The 21,071-nt window shown below is 41.3% G+C and overlaps 1 protein-coding gene across 3 annotated transcripts in view; it reads left to right on the forward strand.

The window, feature by feature from the left end:
- nrp1a (neuropilin 1a) overlaps window positions 1-21,071 on the forward strand; it is a 185,233-nt gene that overhangs the window by 114,245 nt on the left and 49,917 nt on the right. For 2 of the 3 annotated variants that reach the window (XM_079662069.1, XM_079662071.1), the window contains exons 1-3: window positions 14,443-14,959; window positions 16,198-16,612; window positions 17,805-17,979. In XM_079662069.1, the coding sequence (XP_079518195.1) occupies window positions 16,546-16,612; window positions 17,805-17,979 (242 nt within the window). In that variant the 5' untranslated portion in view covers window positions 14,443-14,959; window positions 16,198-16,545. Of the gene's footprint in view, window positions 1-14,442; window positions 14,960-16,197; window positions 16,613-17,804; window positions 17,980-21,071 lie in introns of those variants that run through there. The other variant, XM_079662070.1, reaches the window with a different exon arrangement.

Here is a 21,071-nt window from a genome sequence, read left to right on the forward strand (position 1 = left end):
GTGGTAAAATCTTAATCTTATTGGATGTTGCAATGAGTAAGATATAATTAAATTATTTCCTGATAACTCGAATTGTGTTTTTTTTGCATATAGCTACGAGTTCAGGACGATTACAATTATTTTAAAGGATCGTAGGACGGTGTTAGAAAAAAGTTACTTTGGAGCCTTGACTACCAACTACAATATCCAAAAAAACATGTATGGGCCCATAAAGCTAATTTATAATTGGCCATCTGTATTGACAAAAAACATGTGATCGCATTGCTTTGTTATTAGTCAGATGTTGGAGTATAATTCTGAAGGACCTTGTTTTGAGATCGTCTTGTTATCTTCAAACAGAATAGTTGTAACAGTCTCCGTCTGAGATTAATTATTTAGACCTAACAGTCAAAGAAATGTGTCAGATGAAAAGCAGGAGCAGAGCGCAGACAGGATTTCCTTCCCTTCTCATATAGAGGCAGCCCTCCATCAGTTCATCATCGCAGACAGCCAGCCCGCCGCATGTGTTGACTTCTCAAAGCAGTGATGGAACACCATATCAAATACCATCAGTCCTAACTTGTCACCCGGCTGCCTATCTTATCTTGTCAGTGCTATGTCCCGTCTGATTTAAAAACAAAACAAAGGGCGGCCGGTCCGTGCATCACTTCCACGCGGCGGCTGACATTAAATCAATACTGGGGTCATGTATTTGTGGGTTGCTTCGCGGCCACAGAGCTAATGACAAAACAAGACAAATTAAGTGTCTGCTTATAGGCGGACTTCCTCGGCTTGACTGGATGATGGGGGCGGCGTAATGGGAAAAGAGGCGGAAGAGCAGACAAAAAGCCATATAGCTGGAGAGAGAAGCCTCATTTGGAGAGTTGTTGGATTTGCTGCACACAGTGTGATGTGACACTGATTACCACCAGCATGTCAAGGGAAGATAACCTCTGAGTATGTGTCATGCTGGGTGTATATAAGCATTCGTGTGTGTGTGGTTTGCCTCAAGGGCCCATTGTGAAGGTGGCAGAGTCGGAGAGGCAAAGACCAGGCCTGATCAAATAGACAGAGGCATATCGCTACATCACACGATGGCAGTGAAACAAATGGGGTCACAGAAGGTCAACAACATCACAATGTCAGTCTGTCTGCCACTGGTATGAATGTTAGTCTCGCAGAAACAGAGGAGATGATAAACAGCTGAGCTCTCATGCACCGTTGCAAACCAAACACAGAATAGTAACCTTTCCTTGTTTAAAATATGTGAGTTTATAGAGCCTGAAATGATTGTGTCCGGAATGAAAGCAACAGTTTAACAAGAATGCAATGTGTTGTTTGTGTTGTTCTCGCGCCAGTCCTCTGTTTTTAAAGCCTTTGTCGAAACCTTGTGGCGATTACACCCAGCCATATGTCTAGTCTGTGAGCACTGTAGCTTCGCAGCCATCCAATCCATTTGGCCTTTAAAAAACAGCCAATCTCATCAAACGCGTTATAATTAACCATAAAATATGACTGGAGGATGTGTGGTGGGTTGTTGCTTTGTCCGCAGTCCAAAAAACAGGCCTGGCTTCCTCTAGCAGGATGATGTTATGAGACTTCATAGCAAATTAAAACAGAGTACTGTGACTGTTCAGCTCTGTGTGTTTATTTTCTCCCAATATCTTGTATTAAAATGGATATAATGGAATCTTGTGAATAATATTTCTTCCCAGAGTCTACTAACAGACAAAATCTGTATTTGTGTTTTCAGCCCACCCTCCACAGCTATCTTGACAATTGTGTCAGAAAAAGTGAAAACAAAATATTGTAGCTAGCAACCAGTGTTTGAGTTCTGTAGCAATAAACATGCACTTCTCCGGGCTCGGCTCTCAGAAAGGTGATGTTCACTGGGGACAAAGTGGCTTTTCTTTTTGATAAAAGCCTCTGTTTAAGAAGCCACTAAATCTCTGAAAGCTCTGAAACTGGAAGTGTTGGTATTCCCAAGCTTCACTGTCTACTTCTCTCTATGTTTGTGTCTGTCTCCTTTTATCTGTTCAACATTCTCTTCCTCTTCCTCTATAAATATAGTTATATACGGTGTACGGTGTGTATAAGTACATCAATTAAACATTATGGCAAAGCAAACAATGGAAAGACAAACATACAGAATGGCAAATGACTATATAACATATTGTGTATATATGTATATGGGGAAAAATAAGATGGAAATTAAAATAAAGAAGTATGCACCCTCTATGTAAATATTTAGTAATGACCTCAAAGAATAATTCATTATTTCTTCACAATACGCTGAAACAAACTTTGCATCCAACCAGGGTAGAGCCCATTCCCCTACATTTAAGTATGGATCTAGTTTAAGAAAGTAACATTTATTTTTACATATTTAGTACAAATGTGTGAATATTATAATTTCATCCTCTGCTCTCTATATCTATACACCACTTACTTTTAATTATTTACAACTTCCATATCCAACGCTGTAGAAATTAACGGCCCTGTTATGCTAATGTTAAGGTTCATATGTGTATTTTGTGCCTCTACTGTGACATGTTTACATGGTCTCATGTCACTGTGTAATGTTCTATCTGAAACAAGAGCCCAGTCTCCTCTGATTGGTTAGTTGGCCAGCTCTGTAGGTATTGGTTAACCGCTTAGAGACGTCAAGCCCCTTAGCCTATTTACAATGTGTTGGTGTGCTGACCAAAAGAAGTGCGACTGTTAGATAGTGATGTCACTATGTTACTGAAGTAAACAAAGGAGTCCAATCGAGGCGTTTCAGTCAGGGTGTGTGTTGGACAGAAACCCCCCTCTGGAGGAGACTTTGGGATTTGAGCCTTTGCAGACCATTTACATGCACACAAACGTTAACTTTATAATCCTAATTACTTTTGCCAAATATGTTTTAAAGTAAAACACAAAAGCTGCTGGTAAAATGTGCACTGGCAGCATTTATTTGCGTTAGTTATGGTTCGGGAAACACTGTGGACGCTGTTGAAGTCTAGTGTCATGCTTCAAGCCTGAAGTTTCTCTGTAATCTTAACCAATTTTCTGCTTGCCTAACATAACCATAAAAACATAAATCAGGCTTTTGTTGCTATGAGATTTCTATGAGGATAGTGTTGGGGAATTACCAAATAGAGAATATTTTTTTATAATGTTTATACATAGCATAACTGGTTCCATTATGTTTCTCTCAGAATGCTTAAGCGGTTTCAAATGAGTACTATATCAATGTTATTTCTAGGAGAATGGGTTGCCCTAAAGTAACTAGCCCCAAGCCCATTTGTTCCCACTGCAGACATAAATCATTCAAAACAGTTGAATAAAAAAGTATTTCCTAAAACAGCTTTTTAGTTGAAAAAAAACATTAACTGGAGGAGGTAGTGCGCTGTATTGGTAGGGACTATTTTCAGCTGCGGATTAACACAAATTTGGATCAATAAATTGTAGTTATTACGGTATGATGGCGTACGTGGGATAAAGTGAAAATAAACATCGTGTGTTGATAATAATGAAGGGCCATGTCACCCTGTGTGTGGCTCATGAGGTGTTTTGTATTAGTTTTTTAGAGTAAAATTGGAATTATATATACCAGGCATGGATCCAACTCTCTCTCACAGCGACCCAATTTCACAGTAGTATGATACATTTAATGCTTTGTCTTTCCTGGGATAAGACAATCCACAGCCTTGATTAGAATAGCCCTGAATATTCTGCAGCATCATTTTGGTTAAATCTTTCAAAGATGTGATTACAATACACTCCTCTGATCCACTTTCAAGTTTTCTCTACCCCACTCCCCTGCTCTGTCTGCAGCCAATTACATTTTTCTCCCTCCCTGTCAACCTCCATTTCTCTCTCCTTCTATTTCTGTCTGCATTCAACTCCAAATCTCTCTATTTCTCTCCTACTCTCTCCATTTCTGTCTCTGCTAGCACCATTTTCTCCCTGCATCTCTCTTTCTACATCAAATTCCATTTCTCACTCTTGATGTTTCAACATTTCTCACTCACTGTCCCATTCGCTGCATCTGACTCTGAATAGTTTTATCCCTTTCTCTTCCCCCAACCTGTCTCTATTTGTCTATTCCTGTCTCTTCCTTTGCTCCGTCTCTGTCCAGCTGCCTCACTTTCTCTCGCTGTCCGTCTCTATTTGTCTGAGTGGACAGGTTGGTTTCTCTGAGGGCTGCACGGTGAAATGGAGTTAGTTTGTTCCTGCAGCGATGGCGGCACTTTGCAGTCAGGATAACAACTCCACATATTGACGGAGAGCAGGAAGAGGACTTCAGGGGTCAGCGTGAGCAGGCACTTTCTGCTTTATCCTTGGGAGCCAGATTAAACAAATCTCTTTTTCGTTTATTTATTTCATTTAGTTTCAGCAAGCAATTTCGGCCTAATAGATTATTTCATTTGTTGATTTGGCCTCTTGCTTCAGAGTATTGCTAGTTAACTTAACTGTGTCGGAGTAATAAATAACTTTCTACAGACTTCAATCATTGCTGAGACTTTTTGTTTGGGGAATGCATCGTTTCCCACAGAATTAGGCTATTTTTGTACCGTAAAGGGAATTTTTGTTGTATGTGAAAACACTGTGAATGGTCTTTCCAAACCTTAATGCTGTTCTCCCACACATTGGGGGTTTTGCTGGCCCTCTTTTACATGCTGGCAAACCTCCCCATTGGTAGGTTATTTCTCTCGTGCTTTTGGTTGGCAGTTATTATTTGTGTGTGGGAGTAGCATGTGAGTAAGTGGATGATATCACAACGTATCCCAACAATGAAAAGTTGGGTCGATTCAAAAAAGCGGATTTGTTTTTGAAGACTCTTTGGAAACGTTGTCACATTAAATGGATGCAAAACAGAGATCCTGTCTGAGAAGTTGGTGAGAAAGGTCATGGTTACTCAACCAATGTATCAGACTGGTCGTGTTCCTGAGGGTCTACATGTGGAAGGGAAACTACCGCCCAGTAAGGGTAAACTGGCCCCGCATGGCAGTGAGGATCAGGATGTTGACCCAATAATTCGGTCACAGGATGTGGTAGATACTAAGGTTTTGAAAGACGCAACCTAGACACCAAGACCCTTAAAGGTCCCCTATTATACTGTTTTTCATCAATATATTATAGGTCTCAGATATATAAAATGAATATGTCTCTGAAATGTTTTGCTCGAAATACCAAACAAATCATGCATTGCAGCATCCCATAATCCCCTCTGTTTCAGCTCTGTTTGAAAAGTTCCGATTCTCTGTCTGTTACTTTAGATGAAAATAAGGAGCCCCTCTCAACGCCTCTCTGCGAGATATTTGGTTAAAAAGAACACAAAGGTGCTCTAGGAGGAGATTCAGGTGATAAGGAGGTGGGGATTACCTTGGGTGGTTATTGGCTAATGGTTACACAAGCCAAAAAATCATTATGACATCATAAAGTGGCCAAAATCTGATCAGCTCATTTTCAGACAGGTTTTTATATAAATGGATCAGGACAAAAAGAGAGGGGGTCTTTTTCTCTTTACACAGAGGGGACACATTTTTATGTATGAAAGACATGAAAAGGTGGATTTGGCATAATAGGTGACCTTTAAGGTTAGGTGCATTCACCCCAGAATAAGTGCCTTAAAAATGTAACGGAGCTACAGCTATGCTAACGATATCGGTTAGCATTTTGTTTCCTGCTCCAGGTTTCTGATGTCAGTAAATATTGTTAAGAGTGAAGAAAACTAGCTCACTTCTCTTCTCTTTTTCAGCTTAAACCCAAGGCTGAAGTATAAATCACACCTACGCCATAAGTATCAATGGCAGGACTGTTGCTAAGCACTTGCATCAAATATAAATCTAGCTTTATACTCACACTCTGTTATACTGCACACTTAGTAGTCTATACTTAGACGGTAGTATATTATTGCCTTCCAAATAGGAACATGGCCAGTTAACTTGTTGCCAGTTCCAATACGCTGTGTCACAGAAGTGGTAACTTGAACATCCTTTTATGACTGTCCTTTCAGACAATTAATCATTTCGATCAGACCGAAATAAGTGTGTAGTAATGATTAAGAAATATAAAACTGGCTATTCTCTCTCCAGGAGCAGTAAATGTACTCTTCTGCAAATTTGAGTTCTCCATGACGATTCAGATATAAAAAGTGTACTCCTTTTTCTCCTCTACATTTATCTATCATTTGTAGTTACCAGTCCTTATGCAGATTAAGATTTTACATTAAGATAATATTTTCTTTAATAATCTATAATACATTTTAGTGGTAATGTTATAAAAGCAAAACATTGTTAAACCAGACTTGTTATGGGACCCCCAGAGTTGGGCCCCTTGTCACATTTCAGATGTCTCGGAGTTAGCAGGTCCTCCAACTGTTAAGAGTAAATTCCACTCTAACTTCTCACATGGTTCCATTTAAATAACTGTTCAAGGCCCAAAGGCCCCGAATGATCCAATATTTCACAAAACAAAGCAGAAATTCCGTTTAGTCCAAAAACTGGAAACAGCCAACACAATGTAATGTAATGTAACAATGTTTTTTCTGTTCTATTTCTTTCATTAATCATTTCAAGACCCCTCAGGTTTATCTTGTGACACTCTACAGTAAGTTGGAATATATTGGACTAAAATAGATAACTGTATAAAGTATTTAAAACCAATTCCCCCTCAGGCATATACAGTGGTAAAAATTCTGCTTACACATTGATGCATCAGTATTAACAATCTGTGATATATGTTATGCCCTTACATGAAACTAGTTCCTTTAAAGCACATTTCACTGCTTAATTTTTTAATTCATTTTCACTTTAAATTGAGTACTTTATTGTCTTATAGCTATATTTGTACTTTTACTCATGTGGATACTTTGCGCGAGAGTTTCTCCTTTAGATGCTTGAGCTGCTCTAAAGCCAGCTTTGGGCCAGTGTTGGCACCCAGATTCAGACCCACTGTACCGCAACCGATTCTCATGCATTGTTCATCTTCGGGTCTGGCTACCAGGCATGCTGAAATAAAGCTGCCATAGGGCTGAGTCATTTTGACTGCATCTCTGAACCAAGAAGACGTACTAAAAACACAAAATACGTGACATCCCATAGGTGAGCTTATTTGTTAAATTGAATTTCTGGTTGACAGAGGGAAAGGAGTGTTATACATAACTGAACAATATATTCCTCACTGTTGCTACGCCTTACGGCACAGCTAAATGGGATTTTAGCTGTGCCGTGGAGACTGGGGAGCCTATTAGCTTTTTAGGGTGAAAGCTAGATTCATTTAGAAAACTACATTTTAAGAAGTATTGCCCATGCACAGCCTTGAGGATGAAAATATATCCTGAGCAGCAACTGAAAGAATATCAGTATTACCGACAAATGAATCCTTTAGTGTGATTCCCTTTCTGTGGCATTTACATGTTGTAGCTATGTGACAAAACCTTTGAGAGAAGTGCATTTAGCATGTGTCAGTATGCTTGTTCCACACAGTCTTCATTCACAAACTCTGCAACACAAATGCATTTGATCTGAAATGTCCCCTCAGTAGTTCTGCTTTCTGACAGGAAAATCTTTTTAGTTATTGTGACCATGATTGATCTAGTTGGAAATTGTGATCTTGTGAGCGGGTGTTTGTGTGAATGAGATATCTTACCAGTTGGGTCTGAATCAAACATGACATTTTTCTCCAGTGATCTCATTCGCTCAGCGTCATAAACCACATCCTGTCATTCTTCTGTAAATAAGCCAAGACTAAATCACCAGCCTGTCACATGATCCAGTGTTCTGTCAGCAGCAGCTTCATGACAACATTCAGACTTTGTGACAAAGACGTACATATGCATTTTAAAATAGCTACATGAAAGATAAAACATATGTATATATATACATATATATATATATGTATATATATTGGAATGACAGAACACATACTGTACAAGTGCTCTATATCCACTTACTGACACGGTTAGACTCATGAGGTGCCTCCCACCCCTCCAGCAACAGAGACGCACACACACACACACACACACACACACACACACACACACACACACACACACACACACACACACACACACACACACACACACACACACACACACACACACACACACACACACACACACACACACACACACACACTCTGATATACAAAGCCCAGCATCTCATCTTCCTTATCAGCCCGTCTCACTGTTTCAGCTAATCTTTACCATCACAGGCCATGCCGCCATTGTTGGGATTTCCTCTTCTTAATTACTGGGACACTGGGCTTTGTGCTGGCTGCGCGGCTGTTTCAGGCTCCATTTCTAACCCCGTTGGGTGTCTTTAACCCCCCTGTGAGTGTGGAGGGCCAGGGGGCAGCTAGGTTTACCACCTGTTGTGGCAATTACTAACCGAACAAAGCATAGAATGCTAGGAGGGGTTTTATTTCACCTGTCAATGCTTGTTTTATTGTAGTCACCATCATTATCTAATACACTGAAGCTGCAGTATATGTTTATGTAATGAAATATAAACTAGCAAAGGAGCTAGTGCTTGAAAAAGGGGAACAATGACTGAATACATTCCACCACTCAAAGTGTATAGAGGTCAATTTAATGTTGTCCTTTTCACAACCTTTTGTGATTATAATGGATTATCATTTATTGTCTTCTGTTAAACTCATCTTCAAATCATCTATCCTACCTTCAATGAATGCAAAAAGAATTTAATTTAGCTGACGCTTTTATCCAAAGATACGACTCTATGTTATTGAATGTAACTATCCACACAGGTTCAAATGCGTCAGATGTTCATGTGAAAGACTGGAATTTGTGTCTCATCCGTCGTGCTTTGAAAACAAAAAGAAATCAATAACCACACACTCTCTTTACCTTGACCATACCATCGTTTCCTTAAACATATAGTCTGTTATAGAAATGCAGAACTTCAATAGATGTGAAGGACAACCTTCACAATAGAAAAATTGTATGAAAAAAGTTTATTTGAAGAACTTATCGGACCAGCTATAATGCCAATAAACGATATACAGTAGAAGAGACACTCTGTAGGAGCCAAAACGTTGATTTATTATTTTGATTATTTAATCATTTAATGTATGTAATGTAGTATAATTGATTGGTGTCATTTGATCGGGATCCGCAGCCACGGTTGGGCGGAGCGGCTGATTGGTGCTGCGATTGCCTCAGCTGGTTAAAAGAGTCCTGCTGACTATACTCTGGGTTCTATTTTGGTTGCGAAGCCACACGGTTTTTTGACCGCTGCACTGCAGAGAAGATACGATTTATTTATTTAAGTGACGAAAACTGTTTCAACATCGTCTGGTAAGATACCTTAATTTGTGTTTAAAGAAGAGAACGAACAGTGAAACGATAACATGGAAATAAATGTAGCAAAAACAAACAATATATCTCTGAGTGATGTGTGAGCACGTCGGCCAGGCGCCAAACCAAAGAACAGAAAAGCGCTTAAGAAAGGTGGAAAGATGGCTCTTTTATTCTGTTGAACCTGGTTCTGGATGGTGCCAAGGAGGTCCACATGAACTATGCAGATCTCTTTGTACATATCCCCCTGAGAGAAGAGGGTTTCTACAGCAGTCACCAAGGTGATTTTAAGGAGGGTAATCTCTCATAATTCAAGTCGGATGGATTCACCGGAAATCAAATCAGCTTCCCAGACTGTGAGCTGAGGAGGCAATATCCCAGTGCAATTCTTCATTGACCTACATAGCATTTCTCCCTGACAGTTCTCTCCCGCTCTACACCCCCCCTCCATTGCCCTCATCTCTGGAGCTTCTCCCTGTGCGTTTGATGATGAGCAGCACAAAATTCATCATCTCAGTCTCCGAAAGTGGAGAAAAAAAAAACCCAAGTGGAGAATGGAACATTAACCCAAAAAAAGAAAAATATATATCAAAATTTGAAATTTGCCAGCCGGTTCGCTCCCCGGCTTTTCCCCCGAAATGTAATTAAGCCACAATCGCGAATCTGTGTGTCTCCCAAAAAAAAAGATGGCTTGATTAGGTATCGAGGACGGGTAATTTCCATCAGTGATGATGTGAAATTGGGGTGCTGCGAGAGCCGAGTTGCATATGTGTGTGTAAGCTCTCTCACACACACACACACACACACACACACACACACACACACACACACACACACACACACACACACACACACACACACACACACACACACACACACACACACCCCCATTTGCGGGAAAAGGCTGTCACATGTGCAAACACTCATACAGACCCACATGCACACCCAGAGACAGACAGTAAGCTCCCTCATCATTAATTCAGGAGCCATCACTCTCACCCTCCTTCTGCCCCTGAGAGTCTCTCCATGCTTCCTGGCAACATTATGCATATTTATTCATACATCCTCCCCGTTTTACTAAACGTCACTGTTAATGTTTCTCCAATGAAGCCATTTCTTTATGTTTTTTGTTCTATTCCCTTTACCCCGCCCTCCTCCTCTTCCTGTGTGTTTCCCCTCTGCCGCCGCTCGAATGAGGAATATCCCTGAAAACGCTTCAGTCTCGTTGTTCTTTTTTTTATTACCACAATGTCTCTAAAACTTCAGAAGCGCTTTATTCAGCCCTCTACTAATTCCGTTCACACTTAGTTTCACCTCGCCCAAACGCCTCAGAGGAGTAACGCTGCCTTTGTAGTAATTACTCCAGACCTTGATCTAACTGAACCTCTGCACAACCAACACCCCCAACACCCTCCCTCGAGAATCAGCGGTGCAGCGATTATTTTCAGGGTCTCCTCAATTTCTTAACCAGAAGTGATTAAAAAGAGCCACCTCACTTTGGTTTATTATGTATTTTCTCCGCTTTGTTTTGGGTCCCATTCACCTCTCTTCCCCTGCTTCTCCACCTCCTACATTTCACACTCCTGCGAACACAAAAGTCCCGATAACAAAACCCTGACAGAGTTTGAAGGTGTGTCGTTTGTGCCAGCAAGCCTGTTCAAGTGAAACCTTCTTTGGCTAGTAATTATCAACAGCTCCAGAAAATGTGAAACAGGTACAGCGGCATACCCTATTCACGCGCACAATAACCTTTCAGCCTGTCTTTTACTGCGGTTGTCATGGAAGAGAAACTTGAACATAGCCTGATTGGTCGGTAACAAGGTCTTTTTAAAAAGTTCATGGCCTGCACCTCTAATCCACTTTGCAATGCAGTGAAACAAGATGAGAACATGCATTCAAATGGTGGAGGAAATACTATATCTCTCATCTCATACTGAACCTAAAAGTCTAGAGTGTGAGCCATAGCAATGTGCCTGTTGCACTTTGTTTCCACGCAGGAAATACTGGCAGGATGGTGAAGCTCATATCATACGCTTCAGTTTTTTAGTGAAATCAAGATTCAGTGGCTGCCTGAGATCAATGCAACCTTCATTGGATGATATGACATCAGGACTGGCACCCTGCACCCAGTCATTTTGGGTGCAGGGCTGAAAATATCAGTGCTTGCTGTGCAGCTGCAAGTGAAAAATAAACCAAATCTCTGATTGGGTGGCTCAGTATATTCCCCCCATTCTGCTAGCTATTACTGCTAGGAAAAGTTGACCCAAGATAGTGATCATTTCAATGTGAGGGTAGCTAATGGAAGCAAGAAAAGTAAAGTTAAAGGTCCTGAAGAGGGATCTGAACTCCTGTATTTTGTTGCCGGTCTAGGTCAGACCTCGATTCATTCTTTGGCTAGCTGCTTGCAATTGTTGATTTCACACATTGCTGCAAAAACCTTTTAGATCAACTTGCATTTTGTCTGATGATCGAAGGTCTGATAATGATCACACAACTAACAAACCTTTATTGAGAGCATTTAGGATCATGAAAAGGAAGTCTCTTTGTGAGTTGTAATCCGTTGTAATTATGTTATTTTCCTTGTCTTGGTAGCAAGTCCTGCTGTGCATTCATGTTAGGGTACTGGGTATAGCAGAAGTGATTTGGCTCCGTTTATTCCACCATTAAAAATGTTTGTTTGCTCAGCACTGTTGCTGTTGTCCGACACCGTTGACACCGTTGGCAGCGTTAGCGTCGTTAGCATCGTTAGCATCAACCATCGCACTGATACAATCCCTCATTCATAGATATGCTCTGAACTCTCTAAAAACGTATATTAGTTAAGTATCCCTAAAAAATACATCCGTACTAGAAGATTCTTGATGTACCTTTTATGTATAGCTGAAATCAATTGTGGTCAGAGTAGTAGGCCTATGTCTTACTTAAATGAAGGCGACAGGCCTGTAATTAATATTTTATGTTTTCATCATGCATAAAAAAGTTACCCCAACCTTGATAAAGTGTACTAATTGCCATAGTGCAAGAGTCATTTTTTTTATAACCATCATCGTATCCTAACCTTTACGAGAACTCTTGGCAGATGACTCCACAGACAGACTTTTCAATCAGATACTGAGATGGAATGCTCACACTGACTTCGTGCAAAATGGATTGAACCTGTACATTTCACTCTGACTCACTCACTTTGGTGAATAAAGGCCAGGCTAATGAAATCAAGTCCACTGCTCACAGGAGCCATAAAACGTCTGCTTTTGTACCAGAGCTAATTATTCATCAGGGCTGTACTAAAGATTAGTGTGGATATATTTGAAGAAGCAATTCCTTTAAATGGCTCTTTTATTGTTCCTGCACAACCCCCCCACCCTCATTTCAGATACGGCACAGGCAAGCACCCTTGTGAAATGACTCCAAGCCATTGTTCCTGTGTTATCCTGAAGACACGAAAGGCTAGTTAGTGCTGCCTTTGATAGGGATGCCCGGCACCATTTTAACATTTGTGTTATCAGCAAGACAGAGAATTACAGAGGCTGTGATGGGAATAAAGCCACACGATCCTCTGTCTCCCTCACTTTCCAGGAGCAGAAAATAATAATGTGCAGGGATTGTAGGCTTATCTGTCTCTTTTGTGTCACAAAAAAGAAAAAACGTTTAAAACGGGGGACATCTCAATACACTGTGAATAAAGTATGGCACGTTCTGAATTGACAGCCTACTTACATCCCTTCAACACAATGGTTTATTTCTTTGAAAAGTAGATTATAATACAAAGTTCATGACAATTAGTTCACCACTGAGAAGAATAATAATGCTAATGCTGACGAATGGAAAGTCTGACTCAAATTTATGCTGAATATAGTAATTAAGTCTGAAAAACCTTTAATCAGCGCCCCTTGTTTGTAAACCCAGCTGTGCAATCTCAGGGCATTACAGTAAAACGAGATTGAGGAGCAATAGGTGGCTTTCTGTGAGCTGCTCACCACCTCTGATGCCCCCTACAGGGCAGAAGCCTCAACACCACGGAGACCTGCAGCTGTAAACCTCCAGTTATTGCATTCTATTGAGCTGAAACAGAAGAGAAGTGGAGCAGCAGTGTGCCAGGCTTAACCTCCTGAGGCCCGTTGACAGAAGCAGGGTCAGGGAACTTCAACGCAGAACACTGTTTAAGTTTCAGTTCCCCTCACTGGAGTTTCACAATGAAAGAAATATTAATTTCCGATCTCAGAATACTTTCATGTCACCTCTCCAGTTCATACATGCCAAGTCCAACAAATGCTTCATTTAAATAGCTTTCAACCCTGTTTGAATCCTTGTTATAAGCAAATATAGGGAATTTTAAAAGTTTTTGTTTTTAGCAACTTCGCTTTCCTTTATGCACCTTTCCTTTAACGCCACCCATGACAATATCTGCTCAAACCGACATATGCTGTCATTCAAGAGTGTGTGTGTATTTTTGGTTCAGGCTAAAGAGTGTGACAGACAGATTGTCCATACATCAACAGAGAAAAGCTTCTTTGTTCATGGAAACAACAGTGAGTGTCTCAAGGGCCCATATAGGCTCCCAGCAAACCAGCCTATATAGTACCTCTATGATATTTCGATAGGAAGCAGTAGTCCCTTCAATATCACTTCAATAATCCTACAATGCTTCATGCTTCAAGGGATTTACAGGTTTACTTTGATGTTCCTGTTGCATCCTTAGAAAACTTATAGAAGTGATATCGTTTCCTCACCAGACAGATAAAGATAAGACACATTTTTGGAGTGATCCAACAATAAAAACTGGTCTCATTCAAGATGGCTCACAGTTTTAAAGACGCCATCACGTTAGTCTATTTTCTGTATTCTAATGTGACTTTCTGATGTAAAGGCTACAGGCTGAGAGAGAGAGGCAGCTGGGTAAAATCTGCATCTCGATTGCAGACACCCCTTCCACACACTTCAACACACACACACACACACACACACACACACACACACACACACACACACACACACACACACACACACACACACACACACACACACACACACACACACACACACACACACACACGCACACACACGCGCGCGCGCGCGCACGAAGACGATCGCGATCACGCACGCCCGCGTACTCATCTCTCGTAAAGGGGCGTGTGGGTCTGGCAGGGACTCAAACCCTCTGCATTTGCATCAGCGGAGGACCCGAGAGCAGTGGCGCACGGAGACACGGACCGGAGGAAAAACTTATATTAGATCAACTAGGACTTTTCTGCTTTATTCTTTAAATCCCTTTGACATTTCTGGAACTGCTTATTTTCCCCCTCACACTCGCCAGATTTCACACGTGACAGCGCTGAATGAAAGGCAGCGAGACAAGCGAAGAGAGCAGCGGGGAGGAGGCTAGTGTGTACGCGGAGAGGAGAGCGAGTCTCCGGGCATCGGCTGTGCGTATTTGCGCGCTGGGGACCTATATGACCGATTCCGACTGCGCTGTGGTTCTCCCCCGCTGTACGAAATAAGGATTTTTGGGGTGGAAATAACTTGACTTTCTCCTGTGGTGCTCTTGAGAAGATCTACTGTCATTTTTTAACAGAATCGCAAGAAGCCCATATCTGCTCCACTCTGCTCAACGCATGTTGGAAGTGGGGAGAGGAGAGCCGAATGTCTGCGGGTTTGCGAGTCCTCAAGACGCAGGTGAATGCAGCTGTTTGTATTTCTCTTATGCATAGGGCTTAAGGAAATATCGCTGAGTTAGAATGCACTCAAACGAGCATGGACATTTAATAATTTCCCCAAACTGTTTTAGGAACTTGGCTCATGTGATCATCTATTGTTTAGCAACCCTTTATTTTTTGGTTTTAGAATATTCCAATTACAACATATTTATATCAAAACTATGTTGTGTATCGCCATGCAATATATTAACGCAGGATTGTGCACTATGTACCGGTTGAGGTTTGTTGGATAAAGCCTGCTCTGTTCCTTTTTGTGCGGAGTGACCCAGTAAGGGCAGCCTTGAGTAAATGACTCGAGGCTTCTTTAATTTATGCTTTAATTGATTTCCCCTAAATTATAGAGTGCCAGTTTAATGGTGTCACTGTTGTGGGGCAGACAATCAGCGCATCTGGGTAGCTACTGGTGCATAAAAGAAACCTGAGGTCTGAGAGGAAGAGAAAAACACTTTCTATTATTTAACTCCAGTGCAGAGAAAAATTGGGCCTATAATAAACACTGCAGTATGCTCCCATTTGAGCTGGAGGATCAGTGTTTTTGAAGGATTGGAAAACACAAAAGGGAACTTCTGTAGATTGCAGTGTATCACACAGAGTCCCGAGTAGAATTAAAGGAGGGCATCCCGAGGAAACACCTAATGTATTTCCTATCATCTAGTTTTATAATCGTTCCAATAAATCTTATTTTAACATATTCTTGACACATATATCATTTGTATTTAAGCCAAATAATGTTTTTATTGTTTCTGGAGGGAGTCCTGTTCTGTTACATCTCCTATTAATGTCTAGCTCGTTTTTTTATAAGAGGAAAGATAGAGGGAGGGAGGGAGGGAGGGAGGGAGAGAGAGAGAGAGAGAGAGTGAGTGAGTAAAAGCGAGGGAGAGGAAGAACGAGAGGGAGTCATGTCACTTAACGGACTGCTGGTACTCTGTGACTCAGTGTGCAGCTCCGCTTACATATAAAGACACGGGGCTTTTCTCACATAGGTTGGCTATTTGTAATCAAGCCAATCATCAACCCAGTCCACACTCTGAGCCTATAGAAGCGAAGTGGTCACAATTTTGGGGAAGGGTTGTATCCATGCTTTTATAGTCTTGTTTATATCAGTAACAGCGCGTTTAGAGATCGGGGGGAATGTCCAGAGCGCACAGCAGAAGAACGCATTCCTAACCTGCTCCCTTCTCTCTTTTCACTCCACAGCCGAGGATTACCTCCATCCAGGGCACAATTTAACGGAGTGAGGACACAATAAAAAAAAGGAGTGTGACGTTTCTTCATAAATCTTGGCTTCTTTGAAGAGGATATGGCACGGTCGTTGCTGGAGAGAGGAGCGCAGCCAGCGCTGGAAAGAGGAAACAGGAGCTGAATGACAGGATGCCAGCAACCTGAGTCCGCTCTCAACTTCGTTAAAAGAGACACTTCTGCTTTATTTTCTCCAGTTCAGAGAAGGAGAGAAGATACTTGCCAAAAAAAACAACCTGTTGGAGGAGTTTAATTTCGGAGTTTTTTTTGTATGCATAATTTTATTTTTGTGGAAAGGAAACAAGGATGCATTGTGGATTAGTCTTTATCCTGTTCATGGGAATCCTTTTGGTGGTCAAGGCTTTCAAAAACGGTAAGTGTGACATCTGATATATGTATAAATACAGCTTTTATATACTCTGCAAAGCCTCTAATCCCAATATTTTTCTAAAAGATTAGCCTTCTCTGATCTCCGCTGATCTTTTGGCAAACTCGCAAGCGCTCACCTGCCCATTCAGCCAACACCTTGGAAAATCTGGCTTATTGAATTGCAACATAGACTTAGACACTATTGCTCAATACTGACTTTAAGAACATTATTTTAGCTTTGTTTAATCGTTTTACCTACTTTTTTTTTTACATAAACCTTATTTTTGTCCTGTCGATAACTGTTATACCTTGTTGCTGGTGCGTTTTGATCTTCCCTGATAAATTCAAAATATAACTTAATATATTTTAATTTGTGTTAATGCCATTACAGCGTTCGTTTAGGCTTTTAAACTTGATCGTAAACTGTTTTAGAGCATAACGTTAATCCCTTTCTGTGTGGCTATCGGTTACGGAGGTCTGTGTTTTGGTGGAGTTCAAAAAGTCAGCCCGAGTTACTGAACTTCCCAAGTTTTAGTATTCTTACAGCAGCAGTTTCGTTTCTAGCTTTGATCTTATACTCGTTTTATATTCCGAATAAATTGATTTTAAAGAGACTGTGCTGAGCAGCAGATGGGGAAAGCGTCAATGATTAAAGGATGAAAATGCGCGCAAATGAAGATAAATGTCAGTAGCGGGGCCTTAGAAAACAAAGGATAATCCCTTTTTAATGTTGAAACTCACACTGTATCATGAGGTTTTAAGGAACAGATTATTGTGACTTTTGGTTTTAGCGGAACAAAAACTTTTTTGCAAGATTTTTTTTTTATGAATCGTGCATACATCCACCCAATGCTGTTCCTTAATACATTATATTTACATTAGTTACTTCACCTTAATATAACTTCATCAAGAACGGCAGAGCATAAAATAAAAAATATATACTTTATAAGAGCTCATCATATTCAATGTGATTACCCAATATTGATATTATTAATAATGACTAATACAAACTTATTTTCGACCAATCAAGCTCTATGCAGAACATTTACCATGAGTTTGTCTTAACAAATGAAACACTTAACTTAAACTGCTATGAAGTCATTGTAAAAATGGCTAGATATAGCTTAAAAACAGCAGCAATGTGGAATATGTTTTTCTTTCTATAATTAAAGAGCTCACTTTGGTGTCCTCTGCAGATAAATGTGGAGACAACATCAGAATCTCAACGGCCAACTACCTCACCTCGCCCGGTTACCCCCTCGCGTATCCCCCTTCACAGAGATGTGTGTGGGTGATATCGGCGCCTGGTCCTCACCAAAGGATCCTCATCAACTTCAATCCGCATTTCGATCTGGAGGATCGGGAGTGCAAGTAAGTAAACCGTGATCTTCTCTATGACAGATAGATGTGCTTTTGGTACCAAAGAAACTAAATCTTTCAATCTGATTCTGTCCCTTGGGCACCAATCTGATCTAGTCAGTTGGTTATAAAGATGGTTGAATTGAAACATCTCTGAAAATACTCTTTATGGTTTTATCCCGTGAATATGGGTGGATTAAATAACAGTTTTAGTGTAATTAAACTGTCTGAGAGCTTTTTTAAGTGCCCATTTGGCCCCCATACTACACTACGGGAGCCACTACACCATTAGACCCTGTGTAAAAACTGCTCGCACATACATACACTATAGATTCATATTTGTGTTAATAGCATGAACACATGAGGGATCCTTGTATGTATGTGACACTCTTCCCCCCTTTCCCCTCATGCATATTGCACATGAAACTGCGCCCTCTAGTGTCCTCTGGATTGCTGAAATTGTCAATTTGCTCTGGCTCACAGGGCAGCAGGAATTTCTCGCCCATGCCATTTGGTTTTGGAATGTCCTCGCTTCTTGCGTCCTTGTGGAATGAAGTCACTTGGGTATTTTATTGAGTTGAAGTACTTTTGCAGAAGCAATGAGGGAGAGTCGTTGGTCCAAAAGCTCACCAGGAGCCATTGAGTGTGATTTACTTTATGCACTGCAAGAAAAAAATATCCATCTTAATGAGCCACCTCTCCCAACAAAGTGAGAAAATCCCCAAAAGATTAAAAAAACAAACAAGTTTTAGCTCTTTTTAATCAGGCACTTACGTCAGAGTTGTAAATAGACGGGGTTAGGGTTAGGGTAAGGGTTATGGCTAGGTGACTCATGTATTTTCTTTTCATTAGATTTAAACACCAAACTATGTTTTTAAGGGGAATTTCTCAGTGACAGTCAGTTACTGATCCTTATTTGACTTGTAAGCCGTGAGCTGTCGCATCCAACAAAAAGGCTAAGCGGCTAACCTGTTGTCAAATAGATAGTTTAAGACGATGAAACAGGAGACAGACAGTAATGTGATGAGCCTGTGTCAGTGTGGGTGCCCTGAGGTGAGCGTTGCCTGTGCAGACTGCCTCGTTCTGATTCCCTGTCTTGTGTGTGTGTGTGTGTGTGTGTGTGTGTGTGTGTGTGTGTGTGTGTGTGTGTGTGTGTGTGTGTGTGTGTGTGTGTGTGTGTGTGTGTGTGTGTGTGTGTGTGTGTGTGTGTGTGTGTGTGTGTGTGTGTGTGTGTGTGAGATTGTGTGGTTTTGGTGCATGTGTCGGTGACTCTGCCCTGCTCTGTCTCAGCTGTTTGTTTACGCTGCAGGGCTCGGGAGAGTACAGGGCTTTGCTGGATCCTGTTACTGTATCCTCACTCCACCCAAAACCTGGACCCTACGCTCCTTTTGTGCTCCTTCAACCCCATATATGTCCGCAGGGCTAGGTTTTCTAATCCCTGATTTCAATCCCACTTTAACCTTTCTTTACTGCTGTCAAAGATTTACGGCTGAAATGCGCTCTCTGTTAAAAGCTGGATGCTCCTTGACACTTCTTTTGGGTTCCGATTTCATCACCAGAGGGACTATTAAACTGTCCGAGATCCTCAGTTATAAAGAGAGAGGGAGGACGGGACAGCAGGAGGGGGGTTAGCAGTAACAATGCTCATGCTAATCAAATTAGTCAGGAATGAATTTCCTGTTTCTAAACACACGCACGGAAGAATTTAGTCCCTTCAGGCTCAAAGAAGGCTTTTTTTTACAATTTGAAAGGAAGGCAGGCTGTGAGTTAAGTGATCCACCCATGTATCATTTACAAGTTAGCTCCGCGCTTTCATTTAGCTGCCACTGAATTTGCTCATTGCCAGCTTGTTGTTAAATATGTTAGCAGATGGAGTTTGTGTCGTTGATGTGCTAGCGTCTGTGAGCCGCTCTCTTCTCCCTGCTATTTCCTTATGCATTACATTTGGAGCAGACACAACCAATGTAATACCAATGATGTGGTCAGAAGGTTATAAACCGCTTGTCTAGAGGAAACCCTAACAAAATGCTGGGGCAGACGTCTGCAACTTAAGTAACTCTCCGATTCATGTGGGTCACTCAGAGATTGCACCGGAAAACAGAGTCGCCCTGACCTACTGTTTTTCCTATTTTTAACTCGGTGAAGTGTTTCATATTTAATGCTTTTAATGGAATGGTTTTTCATGGGACTTTGGTTCCACTTCAAAATGTATTCCACGTCGTGTGGCTTCAGCAAGGACAAGTCATGAAGTTAAACTTATTTTCCTTTTTGCCTCCTGAATTGCAAATTACCGCACTATGTAAGACGAGACTGGGTTATTGTGCTAATCGGCATGTCATAGGTAACACGATTATGGGAGGGGGGAATAGTTCCTTTTGCATCTGTAGACAGTAGTTGGGTGTGATTTGTGTTGGACCCATCAGACTCCCTGTCGCAGCTCCACTCACCGAATCAGCCCTTACATAATGGAAACTGATGAGAGCCAGAATGGCTTCCTTATCTGATGGACCGGCAGAGTGGGCGGAGGGGGTGGGGGTCACAATGCATGCTTCAGTGCACTGCCTTGCAATCTAATTAGTGGGCAAATGGAACACATATGCATCACATGTTCCCCTACATGGCTCTTATCAGCAAACCAAACAAGAAGCACTCAAAGTGGTGCTCGTAAAAAGAAAAACAGCCTTTCACTGAGTCGGGCCTAGGTGGTGTTGTTGCACGTGTGTGCTACCCTTGACAGGTTTGTTTGGGGAAGTGCAGGAGCCTGTATCCTGAGAGCTGGGGGAGGAAAACACTTCATCACAAAGATAAGGGGACTAAGTGAGCCCTGCGATTCTGAATGCAGAACGTGTTTACCTTTCACGCACCGTTGTAGACTTTCACAGAGTGGAGTTTCGGGGGCGGCCTTGCGCTCTCACAGCTAATGAAGTTTGAGGCGAAGGCATAGCCCGCATCAAGGCAAATATTTGAAGTCAATTTGCTCTGAAAGTAAGTAGAATGAGCAAGCAAGGGAAAAAAGAAGTAAATAGATATGCTTTTGCTCTGCTCTCCCCCCGCCTTTTGTTTCTCGGTGATCCGATAAGGGCTGTCAGGCTTGTCTGACTGTG

Source organism: Notothenia rossii (assembly GCF_949606895.1).
Source record: "Notothenia rossii genome assembly, chromosome: 12".
NCBI classification, from domain to species: Eukaryota; Metazoa; Chordata; class Actinopteri; order Perciformes; family Nototheniidae; genus Notothenia; species Notothenia rossii.